Source organism: Ixodes scapularis, unplaced genomic scaffold (assembly GCF_016920785.2).
Source record: "Ixodes scapularis isolate PalLabHiFi unplaced genomic scaffold, ASM1692078v2 PGA_scaffold12__126_contigs__length_90152505, whole genome shotgun sequence".
Taxonomy (NCBI): Eukaryota; Metazoa; Arthropoda; class Arachnida; order Ixodida; family Ixodidae; genus Ixodes; species Ixodes scapularis.
Window position 1 is genome coordinate 61,744,263 of NW_024609838.1, and position 24,308 is coordinate 61,768,570.

At 45.7% G+C, this 24,308-nt stretch overlaps 1 protein-coding gene across 1 annotated transcript in view; it reads left to right on the plus strand.

Annotated features, from left to right (window-relative positions):
* LOC8043022 (glucosidase 2 subunit beta) overlaps positions 1-24,308 on the plus strand; it is a 62,915-nt gene that overhangs the window by 24,106 nt on the left and 14,501 nt on the right. Inside the window, exons 8-12 of the mRNA XM_029980157.2 lie at positions 10,952-11,030; positions 15,637-15,726; positions 16,360-16,467; positions 17,564-17,714; positions 19,702-19,771. Coding sequence (XP_029836017.2) covers positions 10,952-11,030; positions 15,637-15,726; positions 16,360-16,467; positions 17,564-17,714; positions 19,702-19,771 — 498 coding nt within the window. The remainder of the gene's footprint in view (positions 1-10,951; positions 11,031-15,636; positions 15,727-16,359; positions 16,468-17,563; positions 17,715-19,701; positions 19,772-24,308) is intronic.

The window sequence follows — 24,308 nt, forward strand, 5'->3', positions numbered from 1 at the left end:
ATAGGTAGGGTTTTGTGTTTTTGAATATATACTATAATATCCGAAAAACACTCGCCGGTGAAAATTTTCTTAAGGGGAGACTTAAAATGGTAAAAAAACGCGAAATTTCATGTTTTTCAAAATTCACATATTTGGATTAATTGTAGTCTAAGGTACCTGCCTGCAAAGTTTCAATGTCGAATTCAATGTCTAAGCATGAAAAAAATGATATTTACGATGTCCCCGCAGAGCCCTAACACAGCGAGTTCAATGAAAACAAGTGGAACTTCGCGCCCCGCGCGTTTCGCGATCGCTCGTCAGATCGCGACCATCTTGGTCTTGTTGGAAAGCCGCTTATTTTCCCCACACCCCATGCCATTCGTTATCGCGACAACATCGGGAAACGTCCGCATTCCGCAGGTTTCGAAGGCCCCAATTGCGATCGCTCATTGGCCGGCTAGCAAGGTGCCCGTACGTCAGAGCACGCGCGGTGCTTAGCGCCCCTGCTATTGGCCTAAACGCGCCCCTCCGCTCTTTTTCTCCTTTCCTCCTTTCCGTTCCCGCGCTGGCGAGAGGTGCGTCGTCTGCTCCTGGGCCCGTCTCCGCCCGTCTAGGCCTGTCTGCTTTGTTTCTTCCGTTATCGAGCGCACGTTTTAGTTCCCGTTTGCGCGCTTGCGTTGAACATTGTTGGTTCGCTTTCCTACGAAGTCGCGCGTGTTTTGTTTTGTTTCGCTTCGAGTTCTCGAGACCGCCGGACGACGCTCGGTTGAAATCGAGCACGCGGCAAGCGTTCGGAAGGAAGAGGAAGCGACCGTGGAACAAGAAGCCGAAGCTGTCTGCTGCAAGTGCGCCACCGTGATCGGCACCGCCGGATGCCTTGGATCCTCCGGAAACATCAGCCGGAGACATCGCGACTCCATGCAGCAGCGGCAGTTTGTCGAGCTTTGCGAGCGCGGTTCGTGTCGACACCGCATACTACTTCACGGCCGAGCAGGCGCAACGAGTCGCACGATTGGACGAATGCAAGCGTGCGCTGTCGGAAAAGTCGGCGACCCAGCGCAAATTCGACCTTCTCGGCATCACCACAGGAGGCCAGACGCGCGACGCTGGGACACAGTTCATTGTAGTGGACATGAAAGCTCTCAACGACCTCTTCGCGCAGGCGAAGTGCGGAAGCTGCGATGCGGGAACCCTGACACTTAGTAAGGCCACGGACAAAGAGTATGGCTTGGCAGTCAAGCTTCTGCTCGTCTGTGCCACATGCGAGTTCGAGAAGAAGCAGTTTTCTTCACCAAGAGTTGCCCGAACGGCGAAGATCACTCCTTTCGAAGTGAACATGAGGGCAATGAAGGGAATTCAGTCAATTGGGAAAGTAGTCACTGCCCTCGCAGACTTCTGTGCGTCCATGAACTTGTCACACCGCGGCCTGCATCACAAGACCTTCCAGGGACACCTGAAGACCCATGTGCAAGCCTGCGAAAAGTCAGCAAGCGCAAGTGAAGCTGCCAGCTTAGAAGTTGTCAAGAGACTGTATGCAGACTTCTTGAACCCTGTCGGCAACATCGACGTGATCTTTGACGGATCTTGGATGACGAGAGGACGCAGCTCCCACATTGGTGTGGGCTGCATTGTCGAGCTGTATTCCGGCCTAGTTCTTGACCATGTGGTGTACTCCAACTTTTGCCTTGGGTGTGCCCTGGGACCGGAGCCGGAGGAAGAGGGGTACGGCGACTGGTATGCAGCCCACGAGTGCCAGAGGAACATAGATTGCAATTCAGGTCGGATGGAAGTGGAGGCTGCATTGACCATGTTTCAAAGATCCCTGGCCAAGCACGGACTGAGGTACACCACAGTTCTCTCGGATGGAGATAGCCGAACCTTTCATGCGTTGACCGAGGCAAAAGTCTACGGCTTCGTCAAGGTCGAGAAAAAGGACTGCATCAATCATGTGCACAAGCGGATGGGGGCTGCGTTGCGTAACCTCCTTGAGAAAAAGAAGGCCCAGGGTGAAACACTCGGCAGAAAGGGCAGACTGACGCAGGACCGAATCAAGAAGATTCAAAACTACTACAGCTATGCCCTTAGGAGCAACAGTAACGATGTGCCAGGGATGAAGAGGGCAGTGGAAGCCACCCTCTTGCACATGACGTCTACAGACAGTGCCCCAGACCACAGCAAGTGCCCCGACGGAGCTGAGTCGTGGTGCAAATTCAACAGAGCCCTGGCAAATGGCGAGTGTCCACCTGCGCACAAGAACCCTCTTCCAGATTGTGTGCGGTCCGCCCTCGAGCCAGTGTTTGCAAGGCTCAGTGATGAAAACCTGCTGGCACGGTGCAGCGAAGGCAAGACGCAAAATGCCAGCGAGAGCCTGCATTCAGTCATCTGGACGCAAACCTCGAAGAACGCCAATGCCTCCCTGGACAGCGTCAAGAGGGCTGCTGCCGAAGCTGTTGCCGTCTACAATCAGGGCAGGCGGGCAATGAGCGAGTCCGTTGCTGCGAGCCTGGGCTATGCTGCCGGTGACTGCCTCGTACGCCGCAGCATGGAGAAGGACAATCTGCGTTTGCGTAAGGCCAACGCTGCCCACCAGAGCAGCAGCAATGCAAAACAGAGGTTCTCCAGGCAACACCGGACTGGAACAGCTGGGGACTACAGTCCTGGACAGCTGTGAGGGGGCTCCCCTTTCAAGTGCTACATGAACAAAGGCCCTTTTCAGGGCCAAACAAAATCTGCTTTTGGAACGTGCAACCCTTAGTGCCTCCTCCCGTTGTCCCTTATAGAGTCTACTCATTCTTTTATACCTTTATTTTACATTGCAGACATTATTTCTCAGTTTTATATTATTTTTTAAAGGTTCTTGTGAACGGATCGCAGAATTTTTCATCTCAATTTGTTCAGATAGAACTATGCTTCATATAGCTGAACATTATTGCATGGGATCCCTTACTCAATTTTATGCAATGAGTGTCAAAACTTCAACTGCAATTTTCTCAGCTTCGCATTTTTCGTCTACATGCCTAGCCTTACGGTTGTTTTCATGAGATTATTCTTCAAGGATTTCTATAAACTTTATACCGTTGGATTCAGAAAGAAGTGAACTGCAGGGTGATGCTATTTTTGTATGACAGTATGGGCCCGAAATTTTATTATTAGTGATAATGTGACCTCGTTAGGCTTTGTAAATAGTGTACTTGACCTAATTAGACTAGTTTTATACAATGATCTATCTTTACAAAAATATAAATAGCATCATCTTGCATGGCAGGTCTTTAGCTACAAATCCATATCACTTATGCAAAAAAATTTGTATTAGAAAGTTCCTTAATGAGTCGTAAGAAATGACCTAATTAGGCTTCATTATTTTCTTCGTAACTCAAAAAGTAATTGAGATATTGCAGAACTAATTGAATATTTGAAAAGAGGAAGCCAAAACATATATACACACTGATTTTCATTTTAATCCATTAATAAACAAAAAAGTCGATTTTAGAACCAGTGTCTTGCCTTAATTCACATTTATCCGATGAATTCAAAATATTAGTTTCGTGATGGTGAAAGGCAACAAAATAACATGGTATTCTACAGATAAGCTTGGTTAAAGCACAGGGTCAGTGGTCCCAAGGAGAAGCCTCTTCGGTTTCCTTTCGAATGTTGGACTATTGACAGGTGGGGGATCACTAGTTATTTCGTCAAAAATAACTGGTGATCCCCCCCTGAAAACTAAAAAACCACTGCTAGTTTTTTAGTTTTCTATAACAGTGCGAGGGGGCAGCTAAAGGTTACATCCGACCACATGTCCCCACGCAGCTGCAGGGTGGTGCAGTGGAATGGGACGGAAAAAAAATCAGTCTTCTGGTGTCAACGTAAAGAATTTGAGTGGTTTCAAAGTATCAACGTTTATTGAAGCAACGCTTATTTTCAAGTTCTGTTGTGGGACAGTTAGTATTATTAATGGCAAGGCAGCTGGAAAAATAATATTCAATACAGGTGAGCTCTTACGAGTTTAGGGCAGGCTTTTGTACGCGTGAGATTTGTTGTAGCGCGGGGTTGTTAAGGAACTCGTGTCACAGAAAAGCCTGCGTCGGTTGCGCGACAAGAAAATCACGGACGCGCAAATCCCGATTGGTCGATGGGGTCATGACATCACAACCACGTGACCTCGCGCAGGAATTTCAAACAACCCGCAACGCTCATGGGAAATGGGATGTTGCGCGTGGAATGGAAGTGATTAAAAAACATGGCGTGCAATGTGAATTAAAGGTCACCACCTGTCTCGAATGATTTCACTTTATAAAGTAATTCATTTGCCTTAAAAGAAAAATTCGAAGAATTTTAGGCGGGATTTGAACCCAGGACTTTTCAGTTGCAAGCCGGACACGCTGCTGAATAAGCCACCGTGTCTGCCGCATTTCCTGCTCACTGGCACGAAGAGCATGAGAAACAAATGAGGAGACTATGCGAAAGGTTCCCAATAACACTACAGTCGAACCTCGATATAACGAACTTCAATGTAACGAAATCCTCGATTTAACGAAGTATTTTATTTTTCATAATTTCTTGCCCATAGACCCCATGTATTTTTAGTCTCTATATAACGAAGTCTATTTTGCTCCTATTTCAATATAACGAAGCGCCATTGCCATAGAAGTCAATAAATAAATAGACTCTAAAGAACAACTTCGCAAAAAAATTGTGGTTAAAAAGAAAAAATTATGCGCAAACGCGAGCGCTTGATAGGTTACTTCACGGGGACAGGCCTTTCAACGTTCCTAGGCTGCCCGAGGATGCGGCGCCGGTAGCGCCGGCGAGGCATGCGGCAAAGCGCATTCCGCGGGGCTGGCCAGAGAATGCCGAGCAAAAAGTTAACACGGCATAACAGCATCACCACTGATCATCATAGTCCACTGTACCGCGGGTAGCGCGGGAGCCAACTTCAGCGGTGGAGCGACGTGAAGGCGCAACCGCACGGGCAGTGCCATCTAGGAGAAGACCGAGAAGACCGATTATCGTCTTGCGAGCGTGATGTAAAGCAAAGTGCGGGCAAGAGTGTTGTGTAGGTTGGAAACATTGGCACCGCCTAAACAGCTTTATTTTTCAACCGGGTGGTTCACTCACGTGCTTGCTGCCATGGGGAAACGTAAAGTTCTTTCTTTGGATGAGAAAGCAAACGTTTTGGACGCCATCTCCAAAGGTGAACGGAAGAAGGATGTCGCGGCTCGCTTTGGTATGCCGCAGAGTTCCCTTTCAACAATTCTAAAAGCAAAGGATTCTATTCTCGGCTCTCTGAAGAGTGGTACAAGCGGCCAACGAAAGCGACTGAAAGCTGCAACTTATGAACATGTGGATAAGGCAGTCTTCACTTGGTTCATGGACACTCGTGCGCAAAATATCCCACTGAGCGGGGCTGTCCTGCAGCAAAAGGCCAAGGACTTTGGATGTCTTCTGGATGAAGACAAATTCAAGGCGAGCAGTGGATGGCTGCACAGGTTCAAGGCCCGGCACGCAATTGTCGAAAAAATGACAAGTGGGGAATCGACGTCGGCCGATGCGCCCGAAGCTGCTGCTTGGGTCGAAAAGGAACTGCCGGGAATCATGATGCGCTACAAGCCAGCTGACATCTACAATGCAGATGAGACTGGGTTTTTTTTATAAGATGCTCCCAAATAGGACACTGGCCCTTAAAGGAGATCGATGCCACGGAGGGAAACAAAGCAAGGTGCGGGTCACGATTCTCCTTTGCGCGAATATGGACGCGAGTGACAAGCGGATGCTGTTCATAATTGGAAAAAGCAAAAGGCCGAGATGCTTCAAAGGTGCTCGGGACCTCGAGATCGAATACACGTCCAACATAAAGGCGTGGATGACCCGTGACGTCTTCCGCGGATGGCTCGGTGACTTCGACAAGGTGATGAAGAATGACAGCCGCAGTGTGTGTCTACTGTTCCGCGCACCACATACCAGACCTGGAGCTATCAAACGTGGAGCTGCAGTTCTTCCCACCGAATTGTACGTCCCTGATTCAGCCGCTCAACCAGGGCATTATCAACAGTTTGAAGTGTGCATATCGTAGGCGGCTGATCGATAAGCTCCTTCTCAACCTTCGCTTGAAACGCTCAACGAACGTGGACATTTTCCAAGCACTGGAGATGCTCTCCGCGTCTTGGAAAGCCACGACGGACGGAACCATTCAGAACTGTTTCCGGAAAGCTGGGTTTGAAACTCCTCCAGCGTCAACAGCCAGTGCTCTCGGGGAAGGAAGCGGAAGTGCTCCCACAGTATCGTCCTTTCCAAGTGAAGATGAGACGGAGTCAAACCAAGAGGCACTTCTGGGAGCATGGCAGTCCCTCCGTGGCGACGGTGTTGTCCCCGACGATGTCTCTCTGGACGACTACCTCTACGGGGACTCGTGCGTCGTTGCAACGGAAGAGGTCTCTGACGCTTCCATCGTGCAGGATGTGGTCGGGAACTCGACGGAGGACGACGACGATTCTGAGGCCGATGCTGAAGAAACTGCCGAGATCCCGAGCACTCGGGAAGTGCTCGATGCAATGGACGTACTGAGGAGGTACACGGCGTCGCATGGGCAGCAAGACGCCGTGCAAGCGCTCTGGGCGCTCGAACGCCGTATGACGCCGCTGCTACTGTCCAACAAGACGCAAGCAAAACTCGCGGACTACTTTGCCCCAAAATAAATGTAATTTTCGGTGAGTTTTCATACCCGTAAAATGTTTCGGAATTTTTTTTTGCATGCTAAAGCCAAATTTCGATTTAGCGAAATTTCAATGTAACGAAGTAAATTGCGAATTTTACCGACTTCGTTACATCGAGGTTCAACTGTATTACATTCCGCCCTTAAAGGTGAAGCTTTTTATATTAAGTTGAAAAGTTAGAAAAATTGGACAAACAGCACAATTAAGCTCTGAATTTCTGAGAATTGGGAATATATCATAAATAAACTCCTATAGACTTGTAATTTTCGGCCGAAAAAATACTGCGAATATGACAAGAAATCAACTCCGCAAACACAAAGCCTAAATATAGATCGCAGAATATATCTTTCCTGATTATTGCACTTGGAAAGTGCATGCTGATTAAGTAATGAATGAATTAATTTTGATATTCCTTTGGCCATTGTTCGAACTGTTTGGTGAAATTTCGACTCCCTCATCGCTACCCACACAGGAAAGTTTCCCCTGCAATGTACTTGCTTTTGAGTACTAACCGGGTGTAGTTCAGTGCTTGGGTGTTTGTGCGATGTCATCAAAGGGGTGTGCACACGGGGGAGAAACGCCTCCCTTTGCTCGTGTGGATTCCCATCACGTGGCAACATCAAGCCTCTGCGCGGGGCTGCGCTGACATACACATCACGGGAGGATGGGGAGCTTTTGCTTGAGCTGCACAAACTGTCCCCATCTTGGCACAAGAGCTCTTCGCAGTCGGTAATATTTTGTTTGCATGTCCAGCAACTTCAGAGATTTTGCTCGGCGGGGTACCGGCGGTGGCATCGAGATTGCCTAACTTGTTGTGGCTTGCGCCGTTGCGCACATCGACCGAAGTACCCGAGGAGGTCTTCGATGTTCATCAATGCTGTCCACAAGACGCTCGTCGTACGACTGGTTTTGGATACCAGATTCCGTGTGTTGCATCAACTGATTCAAGAAGCATCTTTTTTTTAGCAGGAAGCAGCTTGTCATCTTCTACATCTAAGAGCGCTGCTGCCATAATCGCACATCGTCGTTTTATGCACGCCTCCATTTTTTTGCTTGGCGGCGCGCGCCAAGCCCCGTTGTCGAGAGTGGGACACTGCTTAACGTGTCTGATAACATATGCATTTCAAGTTCAAATTCAAATTCTTGATTGATACCTGAATCAGAGAAAGGAGTCGGAGAATAAAAGCAACTGACGCACTTCTTGACTACCCTCTGCTTCTTGTAGCAGCCCAGGGAAAAACAAACACAGTCTAAGCTCATTCTAACAGACCTGGTTACAACAGACATTTTGATATAACATACCGATCTGTGCAGTTCGATTGGTTTTCCTCTATGTACCACTGACTCAACTTCACATCTGCACACAACATACTCCTTTTACAACAGACCAAAACCTTGGTTAAAATCAAGGTCTGTTGTAATGAGCTTAGACTGCATAAACATAGACACTAGCATTTGACATACATATTCATTATAGCGTGGGAAAGATGACAGAATTTAAATTGCTAAAAAGAAAAATGTAAACAAAAGGAAGAGAAAACAGAAACGAAAATGTACTATATGAAAAATAACAACACGCGTAAAACGCATACAATCGTGTTATACTAAACTTTTTTTTTATTTTACATGGGAGTTAGACAGAAAGTAAACATATTTGTTTGGCGGACATACTGAAGATATCTATATCAAGTTCATAAAAACGATTCAGAAGATGGGGGAGGGTTCATTTTAACATCCGATTCCCGTAGTTGGTTCTTGGATGTGGCGCTATCCATATCTCAGCATTATGAGTTGGATAATTTGCTTGTCTAAGTTCAAGTTGGGAAATTGATGGGTACATATTTTCATTCTGTCTAAAATACCTTTTGTAGGCAAGTGCAAGTTTATAACTACGGCTTTCCCGACTGCTCTCGTGTGCGTGTCGGGTATGGACCAACAGAGTCGGGAAACCTAACTAAAATATTTTACTCTTCAAGGAACCAGAGCTTGAGCATGGGCAGTCAGCCGGAACTTGCAGTGCGGTCTCTTCCCCGTCAGGCCGGTCGTTCTTCTATATCTCGCGCAGGGCTGCCTCGAGCCCGGTCCCTCGTCGTCCTTCTCTTTTTTTTGAAGAATGCAGACACTTCAGAGAAAGGTGTCTTGGTAGGCTCTGGTGGTCCTACAGGGACGCACCGCCATATAACTATAGTGATTTGGATATTGTACTATATTATGTTTATGAAGTAATGGCTTGGTATGACTATCATATGCTGCATGACATAAACCTTGAATTGCTTTTTCTTTTAAGATTATGTGTTAGTTTAAGATTTGAGGCAGTCGTGTTACCCCATACTAAAAAGCAATAGTTGTAGTATGTGTAAAGAATGGACCTGTATATAAGTACCATAACAGAGATGGGAATCATGTTTCGGTATTTAGTATATATAACCCCCACAACTTTCGATAGCTTATTACTTATCTGTTGCACAGTTTCGTCCCAACACAGGTATTCATTAAATATTATTCCTAGTACTTTTACATTTTCTACTATATCTATTTCATTTCCACCAAGTGAAAGGATAGTCGTGTAGGTACATTTTGTATTACGTTACTTGAATAGAAAGGCTTTAGTTTTATTCACTTTTATTTTTAAGGAATTTGATATCGTCCAAGCATTTAGTTTATCAAGATGTTGAATGGCCCTGTGTATAATTTGGTCAGCGTCGTTTCCTGAGAAAGAGAGAGGTGTCTGCATATATATTGTAACTAACGGTATCATCAATATTTACTATATCATTGATATATAAATCAAAAAGTGGCCCCTGTATGCTGCCTTGAGGCGCACCTCTGTTAATTTCCTGAGATATTGTCTATTTTTATTGATTTCTACACACTGTTAGCGGTTTTCTAAGGAACCTTTAATCATCTCTAGAGCGACACCGCGAACACCTAATATGCATGACTTCTCAATCAATGTTTCCTGATTGAGGCGATCGAATGCTTTCGAAAAATCTATAAACACTCCGAGTGTAACCAGTTTATTTTCAATATTATTTAAATTTCTGCTTTAACAGTGCCAGTTCAGTCGGCTCCTCAATGTTTTTGTGAAGCTGAAGTCAGGGAGCGAGTCTTGTTGGTTCTGCTGATCATCGACGTCACACACATCAGTCACCGAAGACGTCCCCTGTGTGAATACCCCTTAAGTGTGGGGAGCACTGTTCATTGAAGGGCAATGGTTCATTACCGGTACCCTTCAGTACTGGTATACGGCGCCTGGAATGCCTCTTTGACTGGTGCGCCTAGCGTCCTTACCTCTCATGCATCAAAAGCAGTCTTAAAGTGGCAACGAACGAGGTCACAGAAGCCAGCGTGTTGGGCTGTCAGACGTGGCAACACTGGCAGTGTTTCCAGTGCAAGTGTTGTCGTTGCCGCGGCATCCAAACTACCGGCTGCCAAAGCTTCCGTAGACTGTTGAACCGGAGAGTGACTTGCAGTAGAACAGGCGTCTGTTGCATCCACGTCTAAGGTTGCCGAATCCTGGGAAAGTAGTGCCATTGCCTTCCCTGCTTCTAGCTCAACCAAACAGAGGCAAACATATGGACGACCGAAACCTCGCTGGGCGATTGGTTGAATGATGCGTGTTGCCTTGCAATCATCATTTTGGTCCCCTGAAACCTTTGAAGCTTCGAGGGTCGTTTTGAACCGCCCGTGCCAAGATTGTGATGGCGCGTCGTTTTGCTGTGGAAGTATTCCTCGCAAATATGAGCGCCATTGGCACTATATGTGTAATCCACTCTCGCTTATCTCTGCAGATATATTGCAATAATATTGTGCTTCGTGCACTATTCACTACGGGAAAATTATTTGCCAGGCACCGATGCCACATGAAGCGGTAGTGCTCTTGTTTTACCTGTGTGTGGAGAACAAAATCTCGGTATACTAAAATATGCAAAGCAACCTGTTGCCGGGAGTTGGGATCAGCTGAGCAAGACTGGAGACGTCAAAAAGGAGTGGCTCGGACCAAAATGGCGATTGTACGGGGACCTTAGCGTTACTTTCTCAGGATCCAGTTGCTTTATTCACCCTCGCTACTGTGCCATGACCAGGATTGCAGCCCGCAACAGCGGGACTCTTTAATTACATCGTCTCGTAGAAATCGCAGGACCTCGTTTGATGACATGGTAGACATTTCATTCAGAGACGCGTTTGAGGCATCGTAGTACCTGGGGGGGAATCGGATTCCCGGTTGATATACTCTGTGTCTTGCGTCGGCTTACTTTCAGGCTTACTGCCAAGGAGCTCCAAGAGAACCCCATCTTTGACCAGAACCGGGACAATACCGTTTCACTCGAGGAGGCCAAGGTATTTATTTATTTATGGTACTTTTCCGGTGCCCTTAAATGTGTGTGCCGGCCGGTCTAACCCCTTAGCTGCCACTTGTTTTTACCAAAACTGCTTAAAAACTGCAAGCATTATTGAGCCTATATTGTTTCAAAGCATTTGTTTCTGATCAGAACTAGTGCTGGCAAGTCATATTTTAACTCCTTTTGCGACCTTGCAGTATAAACATTTTTATTGATATACAAAGCGTTTTTTTTCGACTTCAAAGGTTTGTTTTAAAAAAGCCACGAATGCCGCATTAGCTCGGTGAGTTGCACGGTCAGGGGAACATAATATAAGGGGCTAACATCGTGGTAAGTCGGATTATTAACGCAAATTGGTTAATGAACCTTATAAGCGAAACTAAACATGGTTCCATTTCAAAATTTGCCGTTGGTTGTCGTAAACTGCTAAAGGCTCCGTTTACTTAAAACCAAAAAGATTTTACTCGGAACGCTTGCATCACTCAAAGACCGTAGCCCCTATTAAAGCTCAAATAAATAGCTATAAACAATCTTTTTTGTGCATACAATTGATTTGTGGAACAGCCTTCCTGGTCATGTTGTCGATATTGATTCACTCTGTTCTTTCGAAAAAGCCGTAGATAATATTTTTCAGTGCTAAGATTGCTTTTATTGCTCTTATGAAATTATTTTTACTGTCTTTATTTTTTATTACTGCTGTTACATTTACTGCTATACTGTTATTGTTATTACTAGTATTACATTTGGTTACTGTATTGTTTCTCTTCTTTCGAATATGTCGTAGATATTATTTTTCGGTTCTAAGATTGCTTTTTGTTTAGAACTGTTGTGTTTATAATGTGCATGTGTGACACTGTATCACCCCACTCCTGCCTTGGCCCTATGTTGGGCTGCCAGTATTGATAAATAAAAAAAAATAAAAGGCTGGGTTAGACACTTGCGATGAGCGTGTTAGCTACGACCGCATCTGTTGTGACCGAAACAATTTCTGCATCGCGCGTACACACTCCTGCAACCACTGCAACAAGTGCTGCGGGTCATCAGCACGGTGGCCACTTCTGCGTCGCCGTCGGCTGTTTCCATGGTGCCTCTAAAAAGAAGGGGATGTGCCGCCACTCACTGGCGCAACAAAGAGTTGGACAGACAGTCTTCTATAGCCTCGAGCTTTATTAATTTTTATTTTTCCAGGATAGGCACACTGAGCTGTGTGAATGAAAAAAGAAGAGGATGCATTAAAACTTGTGTTTGGGCGAGTTGGCTCATACTGATTTAAAAGGTTAAAAAGCGCAACACAACAAGGACAATAAAGACAGGAAGACGACAGGACGGGCGCTAGCTCAAAACTGATTTTATTAGAAACAACGCTGTCACTTTTATACACAAGAACGTATGCCAAACCCACACTGCAACCAATCGCCACTCTCACAAGCAGCTATCTAGAAACATTACTTCTTTCTGAAGCAAAAAGAGAGAAGGCGTGCTAACGCATTTGTCATTTTTCTTTTTGATATAAAACGCCTCTATAATCTCTTTCTCGGTCTTATCTTTTGATTTCTTTAAAAACTTTGTTTCAGCCAAAAGAGCCTTACAGTCAGCACATCGCCTGCAGTGGTCTGCCAGGTGTCCCCCGCGTTGTTCTGCACAGAAAGATTATGCTCGCGTGCCCTATCGTTAAAACAGCGCCCGGTTTGTCCAATATAAACTTTTCCACATCTTAAGAATCTCATAGACAACATTGGTCACACATTCAGTGTACTGTACAGCGTGCTTTTTGAACAGAGTGCTTTTTTCTGCCGTGTAAGCATCAAACATATTTTTGAGAGCTTGCAAGGGGCTGAAATAACATTTACATCGTATCTACTAGCTATCTTTTTAATGTTGTGAGACACTTTATGCCAATAAGGAATCACATGTACACGTCTTTTAACTTTAATTTGTCTGGCCGCCTCCTTGTAAGTTAGTTTTTTTTATTTTTTGAAGTAAGCTCTCACAGCAGCTCGAAATTAGGTCAGATGGACATCAGTCTTGCTCAGCAAGTAAAAAGGCTAAAAAACGTAGGGTACCTACCTAACCTAATTTCGAGCTGCTGTGAGAGCTTACTTCAAAAAATAAAAAGAACTAACTTACAAGGGGGCGGCCAGACAAATAAAGTTAAAAGACGTGTACATGTGATTCCTTATTGGCATAAAGTGTCTCACAACATTAAAAAGATAGCTAGTAGATACGATGTAAATGTTATTTCAGCCCCTTGCAAGCTCTCAAAAATATGTTTGATGCTTACACGGCAGAAAAAAGCACTCTGTTCAAAAAAGCACGCTGTACAGTACACTGAATGTGTGACCAATGTTGTCTATGAGATTCCATTAAGATGTGGAAAAGTTTATATTGGACAAACCGGGCGCTGTTTTAACGATAGGGCACGCAAGCATAATCTTTCTGTGCAGAACAACGCGGGGGGCACCTGGCAGACCACTGCAGGCGATGTGCTGACTGTAAGCCTCTTTTGGCTGAAACAAAGTTTTTAAAGAAATCAAAAGATAAGACCGAGAGAGAGATTATAGAGGCGTTTTATATCAAAAAGAAAGATGACAAATGCGTTAGCACGCCTTCTCTCTTTTTGCTTCAGAAAGAAGTAATGTTTCTAGATAGCTGCTTGTGAGAGTGGCGATTGGTTGCAGTGTGGGTTTGGCATACGTTCTTGTATATAAAAGTGACAGCGTTGTTTCTAATAAAATCAGTTGTGAGTTAGCGCCCGTCCTGTCGTCTTCGTGTCTTTATTGCCCTTGTTGTGTTGCGCTTTTTAACCTTTTAAATCAAAAGGATGCAGTACGCCGTCTTGGACGATTACGACTTTAACGCATGATTTTACCGATAGTGCAAATCTCATCATACGGTTTTTCTACGATTACAGAAGACAATGTAATTTTAGCGGCGATATAGCAACGTAGAGTTGATTTCATGATCACATAGACGTTGCGAGCGTTAGGAATGTTAACGCTAATCACTTTTCTTGGGTGGTGATACTGTATGCACCCATAATGTCTTGAACTTGAGCCCGCACATAGAGCACGCAAAATAACAAATCCGGGCGGCAGTCGAGGACACAAACAATAAAGAAAGGACCCTCGAAGTCGAGGTAAACAGACTTGATGACGCAAACGTTTCTGCCGTCTCGAGGGTGCCACCACGACATCGCTGCGCGAGTAGACTGATCTTCCCTTTTATGACGTGCTGGTTTATCTTCGTGATGCACAATGAGAATTCACTGTCACGGATAGCACTCTATGCGAAACGACGTGCTTCCACCATGCTGACCACGTCAATTACCACAGATGCCACATTTATGAGCAGATGGCAGGAACCATAACCAGCGTGCAATGCGTGCCAGTTGGGGTCTCCTCTACCTACGATTGGTTGGCCATTGTGGTCACTCTGTTCATTTCTAAATGTAGTGAAAAAGTTTGGCATGACTCAACTCCTTGTGTTGTGAACAAACATGAACGAAACGGTCATTTGGCGCTTCGTTGCCGTGGCAGCTCGTCCTTCCAACAGGTTGCACTCGTTCGTTGACGTGTTCGCTCTTAAGGCAAGTCTGTGAACGAGCCTTAAATCGGTAAATTTTAGAAAGATGTTGAGCATGTCGGAACTGCAGCGGTACACCAGAGTGACCGCTCATGCAACAGGCTCATGGCTGGCAGTTCATTAGCAAACGTTTGTTGACTCATCGCGACTTTTAGCTCCCTATATTATCTCCCCTTGGTCATGTACCTCACCTGCACAGATTGCAGCAATGTACTTTTCACTTTCCCTTCAAATAAATCTATTTGAATTAAAATGAACCACCCTCTATATTAGGTGTTTCGCCGATTATTTACTCAAACGAAACATCGGAAATTTTAGTATCAAGCTACAAGTCATACTGTACATGATCAGATTTGTTCAGGGTTTCGCACCTGCTTCCCAGCATCATTTGCACAGCATCTGTTGCACTTTCGTCGCTGGAGCACTCTCATTTAACAGTAGCCATTCATCGTCTTTTGACTCAGAATCAAGGGGAGAAATATTGTTCTGGTTATTTGCTCCACATGTGACCGAATGTGAGAATGCAGCCATATTTTTAAAATGCAGCGTTGCGTTAGAAGTTTTTTTGAGCAAGTTGGTGCAAAACGGTGAAGCCCACTTTACTATGTGCCCCTCCTGCATATTTGTTCCTGGACCTAGAAAGCACCCATTCTCCGACTTTACGGGATTTTCTCTAAATTTTGGGTAGTCACTTGCTTGATATCTTACAACAGTTACCAGTTCGCAATTGTATGTACCTATACACCATTCTCCCCTAAAGCTGGCATTGCGGTCGAAGCTACGTGCTCGTTGGGTCAATCAAACGTCTGCCTTTCACCACGTGATCACACCTATACCCGGGTGCGGGAAGCAGGGACAGGTGGCGAAAGGGAGGCAGCTGATTGGTTGGGCGAGTGCGTAGCTTCCACCTGATTGTCAGCTTGGGGGTGAATGAAGTATAAGTGCTTTGCAACCCTCCTGCTCACAGCCGGAACTTTGAATTGGGGGGAGGGTACTTTATTGAGTTTCGTTTCTCCTCTCAGTTTTTCCTGCACATGAAAGATGAGATGAAGTTGGATGAATTTGTGCTGACCGGCTGGATGATCATGAAGCCCATCTACGCAATGAGTCAGGTGAGGTTCCTGTTCGATGTTGGTGGCCCGACTTGCCGTATCAGTCTTTACCATTGAAAGCGTCTGCTGCAGAATCTCATTTAATTACGTAAATTAAGAGAGCCTTTCTGGTTTTAAGATCATGGTTTTTTTTTTTTTTAAATGTGTCCGCAGAGTTTGGGATACAAAGGTTTTAACTTCTGCTCCCATTAAAACACTTCGTAGCAACAAAACACTTCCTTCGCACTGTGTACAAAATAGCAGCACCAGACACAGCCTCGGACCACAAAAAATCGTGGCATGCTACTCTTTCGTGCTAATTGCAAATGGAGCAGCCACTGTTTCTTGCACCGCAGTCGCAACTAAACTTGCGTAACATGTTTGAACCTGCATAGCAGTAACTGGAAAGACAGCAATCTTGGACAAAAGTGCCTTTAAGACGGCCAGTGGAAGTTGTGATTGCAGTGCGGATAACATTTTAATCACCCTTATACTTAGTCCATTTGTCCTTGCTATCCCCCGAATTCAGCAGAATTGCAATTGCTGAGTAGTTGTACATGCCCTTGTATGGACCCGCTGGCTTTATTGGGGCATTGCCACGAAGCAAAAATGAATGAATAATATACCCCATGATGGAACGGTTTGCTCAATCAGGTAACTCCGATCCCCGACGCGCCAGAAGCGACGACGCCCATGCCGCCGGCCGACAAGGAGGAGGAGAAGGAGGCGGAGCCTGGGAAAGAGACGGAGCAACGGTCGACGGTAAGAAGAGACGCTCTAGTTCGACGTTGCATCAAATCGGTGTGCATGTTGACCCTTTCTTGTTCCACCTGGCAGCTTGCCAGTATCAAAGGTTTACAACTTGCCATCTTTGTCAAGTATCAATACGAAACTGGAACGTGCCTCTGTCTTGTGTATTTTGCGTCCTGTTCTGCAGCACAATACATGAATCTAAAAATGGAGAAAAATACATTTTAAATGTAACTTTCTTTTTATTTCTGCCCAGTTTTCTAGATTTATTTTTGTGTTCAATCCTAATCTCAAGTTAATTCGCATTGCCATAAAGCAAGTTTTGGTACGTGTTCTCTGGTTTGCCTTGGTTGGGACGTCCGTGTCAAAAAATAAATTTTATGCTCAAAAAAATTTTTTGTAGGGCAATATTGACGGCACCAGCCGTGATTTAGTCGGTAGTCAAGCATTTGGGGCTCGTGGAGGAGAGGTGGATCGGCTTCGCCTTCACGTTGAGGTGGAAAGAGCGAAAGACCATCTCGTTGAGCGAATGACCATTCCATGACGTCATGGACTGTGCACACAGAATTTCAAAAAAATCTCTCGCCGTCAATATTGCTCTAGAAATTTTATTTTTTTCGCGTAAAATTATTTTTTGACATGCGTGTCCCAAGCAGACTGTTTAAGAAAAAAGTTTTTTTTTTTTTTTTCAGGGGCTCTTTAATTCAAGATATTGTGCATCTTTTCATTTCGGCAATGCACAAACGGAATTGGGAATGGGCTGTCAAATCCACGGACCAATCGCGCATGCAAAAGACTATTTTGTCGATTAATCAATTGAGCGAATGATGATTTCACTGACCAATCACACGCACACACATGACGAATCACCAACCAGTCACACGCAAATAACGCTTTCCTCGACCAATCGCACATGCAAACAACAAATACATTGTCCAATCATACGTTAAAACGACGAATCCTCTGGCCAATCGCAGTATGAATGTCGAATTCATCTATCAATTCCACATCCAAACATTGAATTTGTCAACCACTCATTCTTGCAATTGACAAGTCTTTTGACCAATTGCACGTGCAAACGAAAAATCCGTCGACCAATCCCTCGCAGGAGGAAGAAGAGGCCGAGGAGGATGTGTCTACGGAGCAGGACGAGGACGAAGAGGACCTTGAGCCTCCCGAATTCCCTCCCAAGGACAAGGAAGCCCCCGAGCCTGCAGAGCCGTCCAAGTATGACCCGGAAACGCAGGAGCTCATCGACGGTGAGGCCGCGTCTTGCCCTACTCACCGCGCTTGTCGACACCTCCGTCGGCGTCTTGCCTCGCAGCCACAGGGTGTATTCCCAAGACTGATTTTTATGGCAACAGCCATTAGCGAAAACCTTCCCAGGAAGTTGCGTTGTCGTCCTTCGCAAAAACTCTTTGCATTTACAGTGATGATTGCTGTAGCCGACACTCCGTTGTGCCGGCACTTGACACGACTATTCGAGCAGGCGAACTTGCACACCATATTGCTAGACCTCAGAAAGTTTTTCAGTTATGGTGTGCCAAGGAGTGGAATCGAGCACGGAACAGAAATGGCGCAAAAATTCTCAGAATCTTGATTGGGAGGAGACGCAGAAACGACAATGGCGGCACAATAGCGAATTGCACGAGCGCCGAGCTACCAGTGCACTGACACATGTTGCGCAATGGAATACTAAATCTAGTCAGATGTTTTCTTCGATGTGAGATGAAACGTTGAGTTTTGAGGTCACGTGCGCCGTGTCCTGGATGTTCGCCAATATAACGAGCCTGTAGGGAGTTGCGGAGAGTCTGCAACCGGCCCACAGAATATTTATTGTCCCATACAGGGTAAGTGGTTCCCCCCTCCTTTCTGGGGAAGGATTAGATACTGTCAGCAGTTTTAGACTGTAAGATGAATTTCTTTTCCATTTTTTTTTTCCCTGCGTTCTTTTGCTTTGCAAGCCCGCGAAAATAACTAACGAGTTCGCAGAAAGATGGACTTTGCCGACTCAACTAAACGCAACTCCTTCGTGCAAATGTTCGTTCGGATTTTCTGCACCGCCGTGTCCTCCTCAAAGCCTTTCCACCTTGCCGCTCTACGACGCGCTCTCGGTTTTCTCTGCAGATAAAGATCTGTCACACAAATACACCAACAGTCGCGACAGGGTGAGAACTGCGGGGAGGTCTTTCAGTTGTCCCACTTCCAGCGCGAGCTTCCTGTCGTCGATGATGCTTCGTCCCATGCACCTCGAGCGCGCCTGTGCTGCCGAAGCACGGCAGAAGGCAATGAGAACTTGCTGGAGGCCGGGGATTTGAAAGAAACTCTTCGCCAGTCTTACCTTGTCAGTGATGTGGGACCTATATTGGGGTAGTCATATACCAGTAAAGGGGGGGGGGGGGGGGGGTGATAATCACCATCAGTGGATTGTCTTTTGTAACCATATGTAGGCCGTCGATTTTCCAGTGTTTATTTATAAGGGAAGTTGGTAGACAATCTTTGGTGTTCATTTATTAAAAAAAAAGTGAAAGCCGTTTACAACTCCCTGTAACACCGAATTAGAGCGCAGCTCTTGAGGAGGAGGAGGAAAGGGTGCTGGGGGGGGGGGGGGTGAAGTGACCTGGGGGGGGGGGTCACGTGACAATGTCATCAGTGACGTCACTGATGACGTCATCAGTGACGACGACGATGCCGGTGACGTCATCGGGGAGGTCACGTGACCTCGGCGGGGGGGGTCACGTGACCCTGGGGGGTGGTTACGTGACCTCGGGGGTGTCACGTGACCTTGGGGGTCACATGATTCTGGGGGAGGGGTCGCGTGACCTTGGGGGGTCGCGTGACCTTGGGGTGACCTTGGTTACGCCAACGCCAACGCCGCTCAAGCCGGGAACGGGCCCCTAAGAGCTGCGCTCCAAAAAAGAATTGGGTGTATTTCCAAAAATTAGTTTACCCGCAAAAGAATGTTTTGAATGAGAATACCGCAGGTCAAAAAAGCCCCCCTCCAACTACGTGCGAGTCGCTTATTTTTTTATTTTTTTTTTAATTGGATACTTGTGGGTGCTGAAAATTTGGCATCTGGCCCCAACCGCTAGTGCTACGTTAGGCAGAGACCGAGAGTTTAGCAGTGCAAGGATTATTTTTGCGGTGAGAAAAAGTTCTTTCTCACCCCAAAGACCCTGCATTTTAGGTTCAGAACACCGGTTGGTTCTTCCGATTTGAGGAGGGCTTGTGCCTTTTCAATTGCAGCTGCCAAGAAAGCCCGCGACGAGCACAAAGAAGCCGAGGACAAGTTCAGAGACATTGAATCCGAAATCAGGTACGTGGGGGACATTTCAGATTGCTGCTTGTCGGAACAATACCACCAGGAAGATAAGGTCTGCGCACAACGTTGTCTTTAGTGGATCCCCGACCTCTTCCGAGCGGCAAACATGCCGAAGCTCGACGAGAGTCGCCGCAAAGCGGCAGACTCGTCCTCCTTGGCATCACGTTCATTGTGAGATGCTGCAAGACATGCTGGCGGCGATGCCGTCTCATGCTAGGTGGCGTGGGCCTCGTTTTTTAGTGGTGTTAGTCAGAGGCAAACTTGGAATAAGCAAAGTGGTATGCGCCATCTGAAAGACGTCATGCCACAATCGAAGACTGGAAGTCGTACAGTCAAATGCCTTTATAACGAATTCCATGGGACCGGAGAGATCTTTCGTTGTAGCAGTTAAGCGCGAAAAGCCGATAGCGTAATACCAAATTGACATACCTGGGTGACGTTCGAGGCATTTTGGTAAACAGTGCAGCGCCAAAATTACTATGAGCGACGTCAGAAACGAGGTTCTTTACGTTGACTGTTGACTCGCCAAAAGGTGTGGGGCGAAAGCTTGCACTACACAATCCAGGCATCTAAAGCTCAATGACCACTTTTTTTTTCTCTAAATTAAAATTGTATTGGCATGCATTAGTGTATTCACCACTGTGCGACTCAGTTTAAAGACACCAGGCTAGTGGTCGTACCGCCAGAACCACCACTGGTCAAGTTTGTCTTCTTTAAGCGGATACCAGGCGTTCCTTGTCGCAGACTACAGTCGAAGCCGGATATATCGAATTCAAAGGGGATAGAAAGATAGTTTGATATATCAATAATTTGGTATACAAAAATACGTTAAATTAAGCTCGAGTTGAAATTTCCTGGCGTCTCTGCTAATACCGAAGGTCACGACAAACAGGAGCTTACCATATAGAGCATCGAAGAGCTGTTAAATACAGTAGAGCATAGTTGGCAGAGACCACAAACACCGCCGCACTTACACGCGCAACTGGCTGGGACCTTCACACCACAGCATAAGCGACAAAAATGAAAGAAAAACGGAAAAGCGAGGCACATAAAAAAATATCTCTTGATTCATAGAAAAAAGTTAGGCAAGGAACAAAAAGTAAGCTCACAAAATTCGGCCAGCAAAAAAAAAAAAAAAAAGAAAAAAAAAAACGGGCAAAGTGATAACAGGAAAAGAAAAAGGTAAACAAAGATAATTGACGGGACATCTAGTAGACGGGCGAGCTGGTTTAAGTTGCACATCGTTAAGAGCGGAGACGACGGAAAGAATGGGGACAGGACACGCGACTCAAACTGAGCTAACAACTTTTCTTGAAACCATCGCTCATATACGTCCCCTCCCGCACCCACGTCCGGACAACTGCGCACGTCCCATGGCTGACCGTTGTACAATTCTTTGTGGGCAGTTTTTCCTTGTCTGGTGCATACATGCGTTCTTGGGCGGCATGCTATCAACGCAGGTTGAGGCTTCATTGGTGCGTGGCGTGGATGACACCATGGACACAGACCTTTAAATGGGACACTCTACAAACGTCTGTGCAGTGTTCCGGAAAATCTTTATTTACCTGTTAGCTTTGTCTTAAACATAACACCACCTTACTAACCGCGGCCACAACGTTCCAGGAGAAGGTGTTGTTTCGCGGTGACTTTGCTTCGGTGGAGACTGTCTTTAATTTTTGATTTTACCGTCACATTCCAGGATGTGGGGCATTCGCTGACGTCGCAGTCCCTGAATGGGATTGCGAGGTGCTTGTGTTATCTTTCCTACTTTGTTTCTTTTGTCCGAACAAACCTTTTTGTAAGCAAAACAAATTTTCATTCTGTTAACCTCACCGTTTTCCTTTCACACGGATGTACCAAGACCTCGAGGTTGCGGAAATCGGGGAAAAAGCGTAAACAAAGAGAAGTGTCTTTCCTTCATTTTACTTTGTCACAGACGTCCTTCAACTGTAAGGTCCATGGCCACGTTATTCGAGTAGGATGAATGTTTGCGTATCTCAAAGTCTGCTTTGGGGTATTTGTAGGGGTGGGCGATGACTCGGTGTTTTTTTGGAAATCGATACTTGCCCAAAAAGTGGGGTGGGCAATGGCTGGAGGATGGGCGACGACAAGGGATATTACTATATATTGTCTTGTTTGTGCAGATCTTTTCAGATGTGCTGATGTACATGCAAAATAAGAAAACAAGCGTGCACAATGCCCGAATCGAGCACTGAAACAAAAGAAACTCGCCTTGGAGCGGAGTGGCGTTTACTCAACCAACGGCATGAGCAAAACGAGAGCAAACAAGGATGCATAAGCACACGCAGCGGAGGCGGCACCGCAATCGCCGTTGCCGTGCCGCACGTTCTTAGTTTCGGGTTTAAATAATTTCTTAGTGTGCAACCTTGTCTACATTGCACTACGTGACTATGTTGCTGTGTATGGGCTTTCTACGTAGCAGCATAGTCATGTAGCACTATCTAGACACAAGGTTGCACACTAACTAATCATTTGTACCTGAGTACGTGCGGCAGCGGTGTGAACCGTAGCCGCTGCCGCACTATTTCTGCTGTTTGCGCACATCACGTGGAAGCAACAATTGATGTAAAATCGATTACCGTATTTGCACGAATATAACGCGACCGTGAATATAGCGTGAGGGCAGTGCTGATGCCCTCAAAAAAAAAAAAAGAAAAAAAATCTTGCTAATTTAACGCGAACTGAGGCCGCGTATATTCACCGCACTGAGGAGCATAGCAGAAGTGAGAAGGCAATAGAAATCTAAAAAAATATCAGTTTATTTTCACTGCACTCGTCCTCACTGCTCAGGTCCTTCCGTTTGCAATCCACTGGGCGACCTCGCAGATATGCAGCACCACGGAGCCACTCGTTTGGTAGTTCCCTTTTCTTCGGGTTGAGCTCCTTGGCAGACCACAAGCAATGCAAGGCAGGAAGCAGAAGCACCTGCGCACAAACACCTGACCACTCTGGATCAGAAACTAAAAGATATGCAGGCTAGAGAAGAGACTGTTGGAGTTGATACACAGTCACACCCATTCTTGTTCTGGTTTCTCCGCATAAATGCCTTTGTGTTGCATGATTGCACAAACACTGTTGGTGGTCTTGGTTTGGCTTGTGTTGACTTGACCTGGCTTGACTTTCCCTGAATTGGCCAGTGCCTGCATTCCCACGTGGCGCGCTGCATTTCTGCGGTGTGCTTTTCGGCGTGCGTCGTACAAACACAAAAGCGATAAAAATGCTTTTTAGGTTTTCTATACCCCCTTCACGTGGCCCAATAGCTAATAAATTCCCTCCCCCACCCCCACTTCTTTTCCCACCCGATCTTGCATTGAGCCGGAGGGATGGCTTTCTCCAGACACGCGTCCTTTGTGGCTAAGCTCAATCCCAAATGTAACGTGAGGTGCACTTTGGAGCTCGTAATTTCCAAAAAAAAAAAAACAAAAAAAAACTTGCGTTATATTCGTGCAAATACGGTACTTTTCACCTAAAAAATTCATAGTACTGGTCAGTTTTGCTTTGTGTGGCTGCACAATTGCTATGTTATACTTAAACAGGAATTAGTTGTAGTAGTCAGGGAAACACATTGAACACATAGGAGATTGGCCTGGACTTCATTTTACTTGGTTAAACGTGCGTTTATATGGTAGAGGCATTTGTTTAAAGGTGTTTGACTGTTGTGGTGCTCTAACACTTCCCTCTTTTTGGGAGCGATCAGATTGCATGCACGACAGCATTTCAGAGAAAATCATGCAATGCCCCCAAAGATGTGCAGGGATGAAGCATTTTATACGTTCACAATTTCTTTGCCACATAACACACTACACATCATTCTGATAGCAAGTGCTGCTCATTAAAAACCCCATCAAAAGCTATAGCAACTTCATTGCATTTAACACAATGTCTAAGGCAGGCGCGTTTATATTTATTGATGCCCATTAAAGCAACATGCCTTCCAAATGGTGCACCGCAACACGGACAGAAAAGAAACATACACACAAACATTTCAACATGCACACAAAAGTACCAATGTTAAAAAAAAAAACAAAAAAAAAACAGAGGCCCAGACATGTTGATCGAAGGTGACGAAATGCTGTTAAACAAAACTTCCATTTGGTTGACAGGCAAAGGCTGGGAGCACTCGCCGACGTAAAACAGTTCCTTTGGTCCCAAAGAGTGAAAATCTAACAGAAGCTTGCGGTGGATAATAACACTGAGTATGTTTTGTCAGCCGAATCCCACGAGAAAATTGTTGCAAAGAACTGCCGTGAAGTATCGCGACATTGCAATGTCACGGGACAGTGTGACACACGTCTTCTGTGGCATGCGCCCAGCTCATTCATAGTGCATTGTGCACTCCCCGGTCTTTGTCACCGTTGTCAAGCCAGTGTACATTTTTTTTTTTTTTGAAAGGGGAGCTCTGATGTAGGTTTGAGTTAGCCTGACTAAACACATTTTGGGAACACCCAGGATGGTGTTTATTATCTCTAAATTCAAAATGGCTGATGACAAAACGAAGGGGATGCTAAAA